Source organism: Phycodurus eques, chromosome 8, assembly GCF_024500275.1.
Source record: "Phycodurus eques isolate BA_2022a chromosome 8, UOR_Pequ_1.1, whole genome shotgun sequence".
Lineage (NCBI taxonomy): Eukaryota > Metazoa > Chordata > Actinopteri > Syngnathiformes > Syngnathidae > Phycodurus > Phycodurus eques.
The window spans coordinates 1796965-1813000 of NC_084532.1; the positions used below are offsets into that span (position 1 = coordinate 1796965).

The window sequence follows — 16036 nt, forward strand, 5'->3', positions numbered from 1 at the left end:
ATGGTGACAAAAACAAACCCGCAGTGCCAATACAGGGGCTAATGGAGCAGCTAATGTCAACGCTCACATTGACACCGCAATGGTCTAGTTGTCTGATTTTTGGCAGCACAACACATGGCCATGGTTTCAGCACATCAAAGCCCAGTTCCAGCTAAGAATAACACCAGAAGTTGCTAAATACTTCCATATAGTGGTGGCTTTGGATGCCTCGACAGCAGCCAGAGCAAGCTGGGGGCTCCACCAGCTATGGACAAGTATGATGTGCTCAAGCATTCCCTTTGGAACTCTTCAAACTGTCCTAGCTATAGAAGTCAGACTTCCTGCTGTCCCTCAATGGCCTCCTCAATGGCACTGTCTGAGTTGATGGAAAGTATGCTGGCTGTGCTGCGCTCTGCTGATCCCTCATTCCTTTTCACTCAGATATACCTGTATCAGCTTCCAGTACCTGTGTTCACAGCGCTAGCCATTTCCCCCCTCTCCTACAGCAAAGACTACCGTGCGCTTGCTGCGGAGCAGGGTTGGATTTTCCTCAGCAACACTTTGTCCACATGCTGCTTCCTGACCAGGGCACCTGGGCCCTGCTGCAACCCCCAGAGGACACTAAAGACACCGACCACAGTATCGGCCAGCTGCCGATTTGGGTTGTGTTATTACCATACCAGGTTTGGGGCCAAGGCCAAGCAGTGTCGTAAACCTTGCAGTTTCGGAGGGGCCAGGGAAACGCTGGCGCTAATTAGCAGCTATGGGCGCTGGCTGCGAGCTGTCGTTTATTGCCGACTCTATATCCAGCCGACGTCTGCTGACAGCAGACTCCAGTGCTCGGCGCAACATCCTGCTGGCATAGCTGGTGGACACAGTGGCGGGCAGACGTGGTCCCCGGATAGACGCCGCTAATGGCACGCATGGGACATTATGACCTTTGTATCTGTGCCACTGCTGGGCATGGAGTTTCTCTGTGTCTTCAGCCTGCTTGTGGATGTTATGAACTGCTGGCTGATCGATGCTTTCCCGTTTGCCATGTACCGCTGCCTGCATATTTGTAGGGGTTGGAGCAGTCTGCCTGTCAAACACACTCTCCACCAGGGATCCGTATCAATGCCTGCTCGCTGAGTTTCCCAACCCTGCCACACCCACTTTCTTGTCAGCTGTGGCTGAGCACAGTGTTGGGCACATCACCACCACTACCCCCCCAAGTGCCAGGTTGGCCTGTTGTCCATTACTTTCCTCGGGAACCATGTCATCCAACCAGAGATACCATTTGTTCCGGTTTGGGAGTATTTTGTTACGGGCAGTTGGCCTGTGTTCCACCATTATGCAGAAGTTTAAAATGTTCCAGAGCGGATGCGATTGCATCTGTGGTATGTTAACTTGAGTGGATCCCTTCACTGGTTTTCCACACCCCTCCACTTACTGAAGTTCCTCAGAATCAGAATCATCTTTATTTGCCAAGTATGTCCAAAACACACAAGGAATTTTGTCTCCGGTAGTTGGAGCCGCTCTGGTACAACAGACAGTCAATTTACAGAACACTTTGGAGACATAAAGACATTGACAAAAACAATTGTGCAAAAAGATGCAGAGTCCTCTAGCACTTAGAGCAGTTTTTCCTGCTGGTTTTCTTAGACATGGTGAATTTTTATAACAGGTTCCTTCCCCACAGATCTCACTTCATGCTGCCCTTGTATGAGGCGCTGCGGGGTAAAGTTCCCAAGGATGATGTTGATTGGTCCCCAGGGATAGCCAAAGCTTTCAATGCTGTCGAAGCTGCGCTGGCTACCGCGGCCCTGCTGGCGCATCCATCTTCCACCACCCCCTTTTCCCTCACGACAGACGTGTCTGACTATACAGTGTGAGCACTGCATGGGTGGGGCCTGGCAGCCACAGCCCTTTTTCAGGTGATAGCTCTGTGACGAGCGGACGTACATCACCTTCAACAGGTAGCTCCTGGGTCTCTTCCTCACCACCCGACAACATCAGATTCCTCTTTAAAGGGCTGCTGGTTCACTACCTTTGGGGACCACAAGCCGCTGACATTTGGCATGGCCAAGACCTCAGAGCTATGGTTTGGTCGACAGCAATGTCACCTCTCTGCCATTTGCAAGTTGACAACAGACATCCACCACACAGCTGGCAAGCACATCTCGGTTGCCGTCTACCTCTCCTGGTCTGTCACGGGGTCCATTCACTTGGGGCTTGATTACGTTCCCATGGCCTCCAGCCAGGCCACGGACGCTGTGATTCATGCCTTCCGGAGACATTCACCAAGGACCTGTACCTGAGGGGCGGAAGAGAGTCTGTTGTTGTACTGTCACTAAATGTGCCGTTATCATGATAACATTGAGCAAAAATAGGGGTTTTGTAATTATAGCTCTAAAATGTATTATGTTGAAAAATGTGGGTAAATAAAAACCTTTTTTTCCATTTAACGCAATCCATTTTATTTTTATACAAAATATAGAATATTTTGTCACTAATAAACGTGTTCCATGTTAAGTTAAAATAAATAACATTTTCAGTTAATCACAATGTCCCATCACTGGTAAGCTTTTTTAAATGTTTTAATTTATTTTTATAACAGACCTGTGGGCTACTCATGGTCCTTGGGGGCTACCTGGTGCCTCCGGGCACCATGTTGGTGATCCCAGTTCTATATAGTGCTACAAAAATATCTAAAATGCAAAAACAAATAACGATTTACAATTAAACTTTTACCTATTTTAGACTGTAGACAAATTTAAAGTAAAAAAAGAGAATCACTACAAAACTGAAATTATAAACCATGTTCCAATGTTAAGCCTTTTTGAGTGGTGGTGGCTGTCAGGCCACAATGTGCCAATAGGGTTTTTTTCACCAACCAGCCCGAGGGAACTTTGAGTTCCCGGTAGCAGTATTTCCTGGTAGCAAAATGTTCCTGTGGCTCACGTGGTTTGTGTTTGCATCGCACTTATTAGTGCAGGATATCTTAAGCAGGTGACGCTGATGCTGCTTATTACTGACACCTACTGGATCTAAAAAATGCTGGTATTTCAAGCTTTCATTAGTGGCTTTTCCACCAACCAGCCTCGGAACTTTTGAGTTCCTGGTTGTTAAAGGTTCCTGTGGCCCATGTGGTTTGTGTTTCCATCGCACTTATTAGTTCAGGGTAGCTTAAGCAAATGAGGCTGATATTGCTAATTACTGACACCTACTGGATCTGAAAAATGCTGGTATTTCAAGCTTTCAAGGGGCTCTAAGCAGATATCCATGTTTTGTTTCTAAATACATTAAATATGTTGAAAGGTAAGTGCTTACAACATATGCTAAAACATAACTATGTAGTGCTAAATTGTTGAGCTATAGCTTAAGCATCTTTTTTAGCTTGTGAAGTTTCGTGATTTTGCGGGTGGGGCTAAAACAGCCATGTCACATCACGAGGCTGGAGAGTATACTTTCTACCGCGATTTCCCTCCCCTACTATACAAGTATAAAGTGACATTTCATTTGACTGCTCAGTTGAGTGTTAGCTGTGTTTAGCTTCCATAACAAGCCCAATTTACCACTCCAGCATGCAGTTAGCAAGCTAACGATGGCGACACTGATGTTTTTTCAGCTCAGAAAAAATGAGGAAATAAAAAAGCGATGGATTGACTTTTTAAAGACACACTGATGGCGAGCTGAACATCGTGACTGCACTGCACATTTTACGATGAATAGTTTTGTAAACTTACACTCGAGACAAATGGCTTTGTGGGTAACTTGATACTAGTGAATAATAAAGCGATGGATTTACTTTTTGAAGACACGCAGATGGTGAGCTGAACAACACTACCACCAGCCGACACTGCAGTGTGCATTTTACGACGGATAGTTTTGTAAGCTTTCACCAGAGACAACATGCCTTTGTGGGTAACTTGATACTAGTGAATGGGGCAGTCCCAACTGTCTAACTATCTGGGCTTCCTCCTATCGTCCTGTCGTCAGGTGCATGAAGGCAGGTGAATGAGAATATATTTATTCTATTTTATTAAGACATATGACATACCTAAATAGATTGTGCAACAGAAGCTTGCAGATGACGATAGATGTGATTTATCAGCTGGAAAATGCAATAGGGATATGAGCCTGAAGCCTTACACAGTTCCACTGCAAATTTGAGAACAATAAATAAAATCTACAGTCATGCAGGCTTATACATTTGTTTATTCAAAAAAGTGTTTCTGTCAAAATGTGTAGGAACCCTGTGCTGCTATCACTCATTTTATTAGCATGGACATCGCTCGTTCCCAGCCTCCCTCCTGTATGTGTACTGCTTCCCTGCCTCCTCTGATCAGCTGGGAAGGAGAAACAGGAAAACCGGAAGCTTAGCTCCCCCCATTAACTTCAAAGAGCCTGCATATTTACTGTGTGATAGTGTAATCTTTGCAAGCAGCCAGTGATATTGCAGCAGGACGCCTCCCCACCTTTTTAAAATTGCAGTATACTTCAAGCACGATGCCTAACTGTTACTCTCTGTTAGTTTAATGAAGAGAGGAAAGAGACACGTCCCGCTTTCGTCTACTGCTCTCATTTACAAACCTTCACAATATACATGTTCTTGTGGAGAGAATGAAAAATTTCTAGGAGGGGTGAAATGTCAATTTTCATAGTTGAATATTGATCCAGCCATCCATTTTCTTCTGCTTACCTGGGGTCGGGTCGCGGGTCAGCAGCTTAAGCAGGAAAGCCCAGACTTTCCTCTCCCCAGCAACTTCCTCCAGCTCTTCTGGGGAGATTCCAAGCCCTTTCCAGGCCAGCAGGGTGACATATTCTCTTCAGCAGGTCCTGGGTTGTCCCCGGGGACCTCCTCCTGGTGGGACGTGCCTGGAACACCTCACCAGGGAGGCATCCAAAATGCGGAGGAACGGTGCCTTGACACCGATCTTGTTCTTTCGGTTACGACCCACACCCATAGGTGAGGGTAGGAATGTACTCTAGATTGACCGGTAAATTGAGACTGCTCAGGTCCTCCTTTACCACGACAAACTGATGCATAGTCCGAATCCCTGCAGACGCTGTGACTCATGAACAAGCCCCCGAGATACTTAAACTCCTCCTCTCGCGGCAGAATCTCCTCCTCGACCCGGAGAGGGCACTCCAACCCTTTTCCGACACAGGATGATAGCCTCAGATTTGGAGGTGCTGAATTTCATGCCAGCCGCTTAACACTTGGCTGCAAACAGCTACAGCGAGAGTTGAAGATCATGGATTGATTATGCCATCAGAACCACATCTGCAAAAAGCAGAGACATAACACTGTCACCAAACCGCACCCCTCAACGCCTCGGCTGCACTTACAATACTGTCCATAAAGGTAATGAGCAGAATCTGTGACCTTTGCGGCATCCAGCTCTAACTGGAAAGTCCAATTTACTGCTTCCGATACAGCCCAAACTCTGACACCAGTCGTACAGGGTCGTTTATTCAGGGATCCAATACCCCATACTCCGGGGCACCTCCCACAGTACTCCCTGAGGGACACGGTTGAACGCCTTCTCTAAGTATACAAAGTACATGTAGACTCATTGAACGAAGTCCTGCGCACCCTCCAGAACCCTGCTGAGGGTGTAGAGCTGGTCCAATGTTCCACAAACCACACTGCTTTTCCTGAGTCTGAGGTTCACCTTACCGTCGGACCCTCCTCTCCAGCACTCTGGAAGAGATCTTACGAGGGAGGCTAAGGAGTGTGATTCCCCCTGTAGTTGGAAAACACCCGTTTAAAAAGGGGACCACCTCCCAAGACGCTGGTACCGGAGCCCAAGCTGTGTGTTGAGGCAAGCCTATGTCCAGTCGGAATTTCTTGACGTCGCACACCAACTTAGGCCCTTTCCCGGCCAGAGAGATGACGTTCCACGTCCCGAGAGCTAGCTTCTGTAGCCGGGGATCAGAGCGCAAATGTCACTGCCTTCGACTGGGGCCCAGCTTACACTGAACCCGACCCCCTTGGCCCCACCCACTGGTGGTGAGCCAATGGGAAGGGGGATCCACACTGCCTCTTCTGTGTGCCTGGCTGGGCCCATAGGTGCAGGGCCGGCCACCAGATGCTCGCCTTCGAGCCCCACCTTCTGGCCTGACTTCTTTTCCTTTCGGCTTGTCCCGTTAGGGGTCGCCACAGCGCGTCATGCTTTTCCATGTAAGCCTATCTCCTGCATCCTCCTCTCGAAAAAACAACTGCCATCATGTCTTCCCTCACGACATCCATCGACCTTCTCTTTGGTCTTCCTCTAGCTCTCTTGCCTGACAGCTCCATCCTCATCATCCTTTGACCAATATACTCACTATTTCTCCTCTGGTCGTGTCCAAACCATCCAAGTCTGCTCTCTCTAACCTTGTCTCCAAAACATCGAACCTTGGCTGTCCCTCTGATGAGCTCTTTTCTAATTTTCTCCAACCTGGTCACTCCGAGAGTAAAACTCAACATCTTCATTTCCGCCACCTCCAACTCTGCTTCCTGTTATCTCTTCAGTGCCACGGTCTCTAATCCGTACATCATGGCTGGCGTCACCACTGTTTTATAAACATTGCCCTTCATCCAAGCAGAGACACTTCTGTCACATAACACACCTGACACCTTCCTCCACCTGTTCCAACCTGCTTGGACCCGTTTCTTCACTTCCTGACCACACTCACCATTGCTCTGGACGGTTGACCCCAAGTATTTAAAGTCCTCCACCCTTGCTATCTCTTCTCCCTGTAGCCTCACTCTTCCCCCACCACCCCTCTCATTCATGCACATATATTCTGTCTTACTTTGGCTAATCTTCATTGTTCTTCTTTCCAGTGCATGCCTCCATCTTTCTAACTGTTCCTCCAGCTGTTCCCTGCTTTCACTGCAGATCACAATGTCATCTGCAAACATCATGGTCCACGGGGATTCCAGTCTAACCTCATCTGTCAGCCTATCCATCACCACTGCAAAAAGGAAGGGGCTCAGGGCTGATCCCTGATGCAATCCCACCTCCACCTTAAATTCGTCTGTTACCCATACAGCACACCTCACCGCTGTTCTGCTGCCCTTGTACATGTCCTGTATTATTCTAACATACTTCTCTGCCACTCCAGACTTCCGCATGCAGTACCACAGTTCCTCTCTGGGTACTCTGTCATAGGCTTTCTCTAGATCTACAAAGATACAATGTAGCTCCGTCTGACCTTCTCTGTACTTTTCCATCAACATCCTCAAGGCAAATAATGCATCTGTGGTACTCTACTGTTGCTCGCAAATACTCACTTCTGTCCTGAGTCTAGCGTCCACTACTCTTTCCCATAACTTAATTGTGTGGCTCATCAACTTTATTCCTCTATAGTTCCCACAGCTCTGCACATCACCTTTGTTCTTAAAAATTGGCACCATTACACTTTTCCTCCATTCCTCAGGCATCTTCTCACGCACAAGAATTGTATTGAACATGCTGGTCAAAAACACACCACCATCCTATGATGTCTAGCCACACTCTCCCCTACCACTACCTTACAGTTGGTAACCTCCTTCAGATTACATCGTCTGCACAATATGTAATCCACCTGCGTGCTTCTATCGCCGCTCTTGTAGGTTGGCAACCAGTTATGGGTGTACCCTGCCTCCTGCCTATGTTCGTGCCTCTTCTGGGAAAAACTACAGCCATTTGCATCCTTGTTGCAAAGTCTACCACCATCTGTCCCTCAAAGTTCCTTTCTTTCCTGGATGCCGTACTTACCCATCACTTCTTCATCACCCCTATTACCTTCACCAACATGTCCATTACAATCTGCACCAATTACAACTCTCTCTCTGTCTGGGATGCTCAGAACTACTTCGTCTTGCGCCTTCCAGAATTTCTCTTTCAACTCTAGGTCACATCCTACCTGTGGGGCATAGCCACCAATCACATTACAGATAACACCCTCAATTTCAAGTTTCAGCCTCATCACTCGATCTGATACTCTTTTCACCTCCAAGACATTCTTAGCCAACTCTTCTTTTAAAATAACCCCGACTCCCTTTCTCTTCCCATCTACACCATGGTAAAATAATTTAAACCCTGCTCCTAAACTTCTAGCCTTACTGCCTTTCCACCTGGTCTCCTGGGCACACAATATATCAACCTTTCTCCTAATCATCATGTCAACCAACTCCTGAGATTTTCCTGTCATAGTCCCCACATTCAAAAGTCCCCACATTCAGTTCTAGGCTCTGTGCTTTCCTCTTCTCTTTCTGCTGAAGAACCTGCTTTCCACCTCTTCTTCTTCTTCTTCTTTGACTCCGACCCACAGTAGCTGAATTTCCAACGGCGCCCTGCAGGTTGACAGCGCCGGTGGCGGACGTTGTTAACCCGGGCCACGACCGATCCGGTATGGAATTCTTTGGATGAACGCTCATATTTGTTTGGCAAAGTTTTAAGCCGGATGCCCTTCCTGACGCAATCCTCTGCATTTATCCGGGCTTGGGATTGGCCTACAGTTTGCACTGATTTGTGCCCCCCATAGGGCTGCATTACCTTCTAGCTAGACTGCTAAAAAAAATGGTTTCTCTTCATAAGGGATCTTTAAGCCGTGCTTTGTCTGGGCTCTCACCAAGGGCGTATTTGCCCTGGGTGATCCTACCAGGGGCCCCTGATAACTTGGCTCCTTGGACAGTGGTAACCAACCTTTTCAAGCCCAAGATCCCTTTTTCCACAAAGGCTGAGATCTACCGCTACAATATCTTCCAAAAAACACCATTGTCACGGGTAATGCTGTTCTGTTATTTATTTCTGCACTTTTGACAGGACCATTGCATACGTACACACAGAGATTAGTAGTCTGACTCCGAACTATAAAAAATAAGTGTAGCACTGCAGCTGAGTAACAAATTGTAATATGTTGAAATGTACATAAAATCTAATTAAATTCAATGTCAAACAAGGACATGAAATAGCTGCTTTTAATATTGTCACTTCACAATAACTCAAGCAAAATTCAGAAAAATGCTTATAAAATAGTGCTATTGGTATTCAATGCACAATAACTTTCAGTTGAAGTAGTATTCATAAACATGCTCAAATAAAATGAATAAATATGTGGAGTTTGCATGTTCTCCCCGTGCCTGCGTGAGTTTTCTCCGGGTACTCTGGTTTCCTCCCACATCCCAAAAACATGCATGGTAGGTTGATTGAAGACTCTGAATTGCCTGTAGGTATGAATGTTAGTGTGAATGGTTGTTTGTTTGTATTTGCCCTGCGATTGGCTGGCAACCAGTTATGGGTGTACCCTGCCTCCTGCCCGATGATAGCTGGGATAGGCTCCAGCACTCCCACAACCCTTGTGAGGATAAGCGGCTGAGAAAATGGATGGAAATAAATAAATAAATAACTTGTTTAATTTCATTGTTTTTACAGTCAGAAAACAAGGTTACGCCATCACACTCACTGAAATCAATTCACCATCTGTATGGTTTCTTGTGCTTATAGCCAATAAATGGCCATCTCAGAAAGATATTTCTGTTCGGCCTTTCTTTCTGCTGTCGGCGTGATGAAAAGTGATTGGTGTGCTTCATAAATGTATGCCGCCATGTGGTGGTTATGAAAAAAACTGTACACTTTCATTCCAAAATGCCTGCACTTCCAATATGACGGGTACGTATGACTGCATATATGTGTAGTTATTGCTCATAAATTTACATACCTGAGCAGAATTTGTGAAATATTGTTGACTGATGACTGAACAACAACCATCATTAATTTTTTTATGGTTGTTTTGTTTAATGATAATGCTTTTCTAAAATGCTTGACTGTTTCAATCCCATTAAAATAAAATTAAATGCGTTTCGCCTGGCCCTTCATGTTTTCTTTGAAGAATTATACCCATCTTACAAATTCTGCTTTGGTAATCAAACATGAGCACAACTGTGTGTTTTCTCGTTTACAAAATAAAAGTCGGGCTGAATTTCAAAATAAGAGCTAGTAAATTAAAGGATTACGTGTTCAAATAAAGTGGTTAACTTCAGAATAATTCACTGAAAAAAACTAACAAAGTACAGATAATACTTCGATTTGGTCATCATTAGAAGGGTTTTCCAGAATTTTGAGGTCAACTTTGGGGCTGCGTATTATACATGGGTGCGCATTATACACGAGAAATTACGCTAGGCCTCGGTTTTATTTTGAAAAAGATCTACCGTGATGGGGATGGAGAGCTACCTGTCGATCACAATTTGTGTATAGGTTACCCTGTCCTAGGATCATTGGGACAACAAACCCCTCCACCACGATAAAGTGACGGCTCAAGGAGTAGGATAATTGAATAATTTATCAATTATTGACTCAATTATTCAATTTATCAATTACTTAATGTCTCTTATTTGGTTAAGTTCTACATTTGGGTTGGAGTTAGGTTCTTGGTTAATGAGCAATAAAGGAAATGACAATGACTGCTTTAATCACAGCTAACATTTATTTCAAAGCATTCCTCAAATTTGTTGCTCATTAAAAGTAAAAAATATTACTATGCAATTATTTTGTCTACTAGTCAAGTAAAGAATGAATCCAAGCCAATACAACATAGTTAAAAGTTAGTATCCATATTATTTACAAAAAAAAAAAATGCATTATGGCCATGGATTTCTAAGGCTATCTCGGGTGACTTTTAGGCGAGAGGCTATACTCTTATGTGTCCAGCCAATAGCAGTCATTATCACTCACATTCACACTTATGGACACAGAGTCCTCAATTTACTGACCATGCATGTTTTTGGAATGTCCGGTCAGAGTATCAGGAGAAAAACCTACACAAGCAAGGGAAGAAGATGTGAACTCCACACAGGAAGGCCAGAGTAGAGATTTAAACCCTGAGCCTCAGAACCGTGAGGACTTTCGTGGACTTGAACAAGTGCCTTAAATTCTCGCTGAATTTATAAGATCAATATTTCCTGCGATGTCTTCAACCCTCCTCATAATGCAATAAACTCTCCATTGGAAAAAACATTTAAAATTTTTTGCGATTTTGTTGAGATATGACCTACCGGTAACTTGTCGTGACAGCTGCTTTTCTGGATGTACAAAGTTTTTTAAAAAGTCCCTGCCTTGTTTGCAGCTTGGTGAGCAAAGCCTTTGACTCTGCTTGTTTTCAGTCAGTCCAAACCTTGTATTTTTCCTCGTGTTTGGTGATGTAGTGGTGATTCAGATTATAGTCCTTGAGCATAGCTATTTGTGCCACAAACTTGGCACCCTGCTTTACCTTGGACTTGAGTAAATGAGTATTAAGCAGTCTGTTTTTTAAAAAACGCAGCATTCAGTATCAACCTTTTATTTATTTATTTTTACGTGGGCTGACATTTTTATGGTTGAGCCAACATGTTAGTGCTTAGCTACATCACTGTTGCCACCCGCAGTGAGCACATGCGGACACATCTGTCTTTTCAAAATAAAAACATCACACTTGTGTGCACAGAATTTTTTTTATTTTGAGGGACGGAGCGGGCCGTATAATGCCCAGGTCTGCGGTTACCATTTATCCAACTCTGCTGCCAGTGCAGTTCACTTCAGCGCAAATGTGAACGCTGCATCAACCAAAGACACCCACTAGCGTTAAAATGACAGCACAAAGCATAGAGGAATCACACGTACAGTATTTTAACAGTCAAAATCTGTGTGTGTGTGTGTGTGTGTGTGTGAACCCCTGTCTGTGTTTCTGTATCATTTTGATGCATCAGTATGGATTATTGGATGTAATGGCATTTGTTTTCCAGCAAATGTTTTTTTGTTTTGTTTGTTTAAATCAAAATGTATGAAACAATAAAAAATGTCTGACAATTCAAGTCCCTTACAACCAACAGTTTACAAGCGGGATTGTGAGTGTTCATACCACTATAACTTTATCATGTGTTATTGTTTGTATATTGGAGACTATTCCACATCTGTGTTAAATTGATGCTTGTCGTTGTAGAAAAACTTGGTCAGTCTGGTTCATCACATGGGGGGCATCATTCGTAAAGACTTCAGCACCAAGGTTACACACCTCATAGCTCACTCCACTCATGGAGAGAAATACAAGGTTCGTACATGCTAACTTTTGTTTACTCCCTTCTTGAAAAGATTTAACAATGAGTATAAACTTTCTGTGCACTCGTGTTGATGATCTCTTTTGCACGTATAGTATATTGTTGTTTCCCACTTGATAGTTTTGTGTGCAATTTTGGAATTATTTTATTTATGTTTAATTAATTGAAGAAAATGTTTAAATCAATTTGGTAAAAAAACACGAAAATATAGAGGTGAAATAAATGAGGACACAGTAAACTGTTTAATAATGTATGACAATTTGCTTCAGCTGGCCGTGTGTATGGGGACGCCCATCCTTACTCCGTCATGGATATACAAAGCTTGGGAGAGAAGAAATGACGAGTAAGTCCACAATTGTTACTTTTTCAGTTTTCAAAGTATTTGTCATATTTGTAATATTAAAATGATGAAGATTCTGATTATAAAGTATGTATTTATGGGAGTACCATTTTTTGGGAAATGGAAAATCAAAAACCTGGGAAAGTTTGGGAGCCGGTGCAGAAAATGCCACTATTGGAAAGGGGAACTTGACTGTGTTCAAAATAATATTAGTTCAACATAACCAACCAGAGCAATCAGTTTTTGGTAGAAATAATATGCAGAAAAATAATTTTCCAGTAAGTGCAGTAGATAATAAATCCAACATTCATGATATGCATGCTCCTAAACCTGTGTAATTGAATAATTTTATATTTACAGTGGAACCTCGACAGAACGGACTAATAGGGACAGGAGGTCGTCCGAAATAGCCAATTTTCCGTGACAGTGAAGCACTTTTTTTTTAGGCCATATGTTGTGTAGTTTTTTTTTTTTGTGGCCTAAAATGTCCAGTGCAGTAAAAACGTTATTGTAAATACAAAAAAAGCTTGAGAATGTTTGAAAGTTTAATATTTTATCCAAACTTACCAAGCACATCGGGCTTGGTCATGGTGACATTGTTGACATACAGTACTCCGCAAAGGCCACTCGCTTTCATGAGCCTCGAGGAATTAGTGTACTTCCTAGTTCCAAATCTTTTGCCAAAGGCAAATGGCTTGACAAAAAAAAACTACTTACTGTACAGGGTCCGATGTTAAGCCTTTTTGAGTGGTGGGCCTTTCTGGCCACCATGAGCCGAGTTGTGGTGGCCCTGCCAGAACTTGTACTGGCCCCATATATTCATGATATAATATGTACATTTTTAGTGATTATTTCGTATTGAGCGTCTTTATACTGGATTATTTACGCCCCTTGAAAAAATTATCAGTGCAATTGCCTTCATGGCGATGACTGTTATAACCTCACTAAAATCAAGGCGTTGCAATTGCACAAGTTAATAATAATGCTTTAAAGAATCAATTACAAAATTTAAATATGTGTGAAGGGGGAAAAGGACGCTAGACTAGGGCTGTACGATAATGAAAAAAATGATAATCATGATCATTTTGATTTGATATCATGATAAAAAAAAATATTTATTCAACTACCAAAATATAACTTAAAAGATCAATCATATATATATATATATATATATATATATATATATATATATATATATATATACACACACACACACACACACACACACACACATCCATCCATTTTCTGAGCATTTTTCTCCAACAGACCCTCACAATACGCTTGGGTCTGCCAGGTCAGGTCTGCCACCATCGGGGCCAACTCACCACCAGGTGGTGCTCGGTTGACAGCTGTCTTTATCTGAGTGTCCAAGACATGTGGCTGCAAGTCCGATGACACGACCACAAAGTCGCAAAGTCGATCACCGAACTTCACCCTAACGTGTCCTGGTGCCAAGTGCACACATGGACAACATTATGTCTAAACGTGGGGTGTGTGTGTGTGTGTGTGGGAGGGTGTTCTTCCCAATTACACCCCTCCAGATTTCACTGTCATTGCACACGTGAGCCTTGAAGTGTCCCAGTAGGAGCGCTCTCCAGCACCCCCACCAAGGACTGGGTACTTTGAATTGCTGTTTGGTGCATAGACACAAACAACATTCAGAAACTGTCCTTCCCACCCAAAATTGGAGGGAGGCTACCCTCTCGTCTACTGGGGTGAACGCCAACGTACAGACATCAAGCTGGTGGGCAATCATTATGCCCAGACTTGCTCGGTGTCTCTCACCGTGGGTAACTCCAGAGTGGAGGAGAGTCCAACCCCTCTCGAGACGACTGGTACCAGAGCCCAAGCTGTGTGTTGAGGCGAGCCCGACGATGTCCATTCGGAATTTCTCTACCTAACACACCAGCTCAGGCTCTTTCTCCGCCAGAGAGGTGACGTTCCACATCCCTCGAGCCAGCTTCTGTTGCCGGGGATCAGACAGCCACGGTCCGCGCCCTCGGCCACTGCCCACCTCATGCAGCACCTGACCCCCTTGCCACTCTCACAGGTGGTGTGCCCATGCGAAGGGGAACCCATGTTACCTTTATGTGCTGTGCCCGGCCCGGCCAAATGGGTGCAGGCCCGGTCACCAGGCGCTTGCCATCGAGCAACCACTACTGGGCCTGGCTCCAGAGGCCTGGTGACCCGCGTCCGGTCAAGGGAAACCTTGATTCAATACTTTTACTTGTCATAGGGGGGTCATGCTTTCTCTGGTCCTTCACCTAGGACCTGTTTGCCATGGGTGACCCTGCCAGGGGCATAAGGCCCCAGACAACTTAGCTCCTAGGATCATTGGGACGCGCAAACTCCTCCACCACGATAAGGTGACTGCTTCCGGAGCGGTGTGTGTGTGTGTGTGTATTAGGATTAGGAATCTCTTGCATGAGGCTGATTTATTAAATACGTAGATGCACAGGTTGTGATTTCATTAAAACAAGAAAAAAAATAAAGATCAGGGCGGAATGGTTCTATGTGATTGGTTTCAGTATCGAAGTGATACAATTTCCGTCCTGCTGGCATCTGTCGCCGCTGGTTGCGGGAAGGAGTGGGGAAAAATAAAAAATAATAATAAAAATTCGTTGAAGAATGCGACTTTGCAATGAAGCTTAGTTGGCCCAAGTTTTGCGGCAGTTTCATTTCAAATCAGTGGGAGCAAATTACGAGCTTAAACCTCCAAATAGCCCCCTCTCTTTTGATTGTCACCCACGTCCCCTTTCAGTTCACCTTCCCGATTAGTGGGACAATGAAATGCTTGGTGAATTGTGCTTCACAATGATAGTAATGGGTTACGGCGTCCCGCTGTCGGCTATGGCCGCTTGTCACTGGCCGAACGCGAGGGTCGCAGGGCGGAAGGGAAATAAAAGCCGCACACAACACACACACACACACGCATGCATGCACACACACACACACACACACACACACACACATAGTCAAAGGGCACGTCAGCCTTTCAGCGCACCGATGACCCGCTGAAGAGGACCGAGGAGGGAGGAGCATTTCAATGTGGCGTAAAGTGTGTATCACAAACCCCACGATCAGACTTTTGCGAGGGATGATATTTTTAATGTTGCAACGACGGATGCGATGTCTCTATGAATGCTTGGCTGCCCCTGGCACAATATTTTACACTGTCAGATGCTGTAATATGGACCAATCAGAACCTGTCTTTTTTCCATATTTGAATTGGGGAAGATGAGTGATCCAATCAGAGCAAAGCTCATTTAAGTCACATGATGAGAAATCCAACCGTCTCAAATGACAGGGAGAAAAGACCTACGAGAATAGCTTAAAAAAAGGGACATTTTGGGCATTAAGAACCTAAATTATCATGCAAACTCGATAAAAGGACATCAAAGTTTAGCAGAATTAAATACATAAAAAGGGATGGAAGGTGACCTTTAAAGACAAACCTAGTTATCAGGAAGAATTGTATTTTTCTCACTAATCTTTTCCTCCTCCTCTTCCACAAAATCAGGTCATTCCATGCAGGAGAGGAGGATTTTCGAACAGAATTCAAAGTACATCCATTCCAAGACTGCATCCTCAGTTTCTGGGGTTTTTCAGATGAAGAGAGAACAAATATGGAAGAGAGGACTCTTAAACATGGTCAGTGATTTGGG

At 44.3% G+C, this 16036-nt stretch overlaps 1 protein-coding gene across 5 annotated transcripts in view; it reads left to right on the top strand.

The window, feature by feature from the left end:
* ect2 (epithelial cell transforming 2) overlaps positions 1-16036 on the top strand; it is a 237404-nt gene that overhangs the window by 45641 nt on the left and 175727 nt on the right. For all 5 annotated transcript variants that reach the window (XM_061684632.1, XM_061684633.1, XM_061684635.1 and 2 more), the window contains exons 7-9: positions 11917-12024; positions 12301-12374; positions 15892-16022. In XM_061684632.1, coding sequence (XP_061540616.1) covers positions 11917-12024; positions 12301-12374; positions 15892-16022 — 313 coding nt within the window. The remainder of the gene's footprint in view (positions 1-11916; positions 12025-12300; positions 12375-15891; positions 16023-16036) is intronic.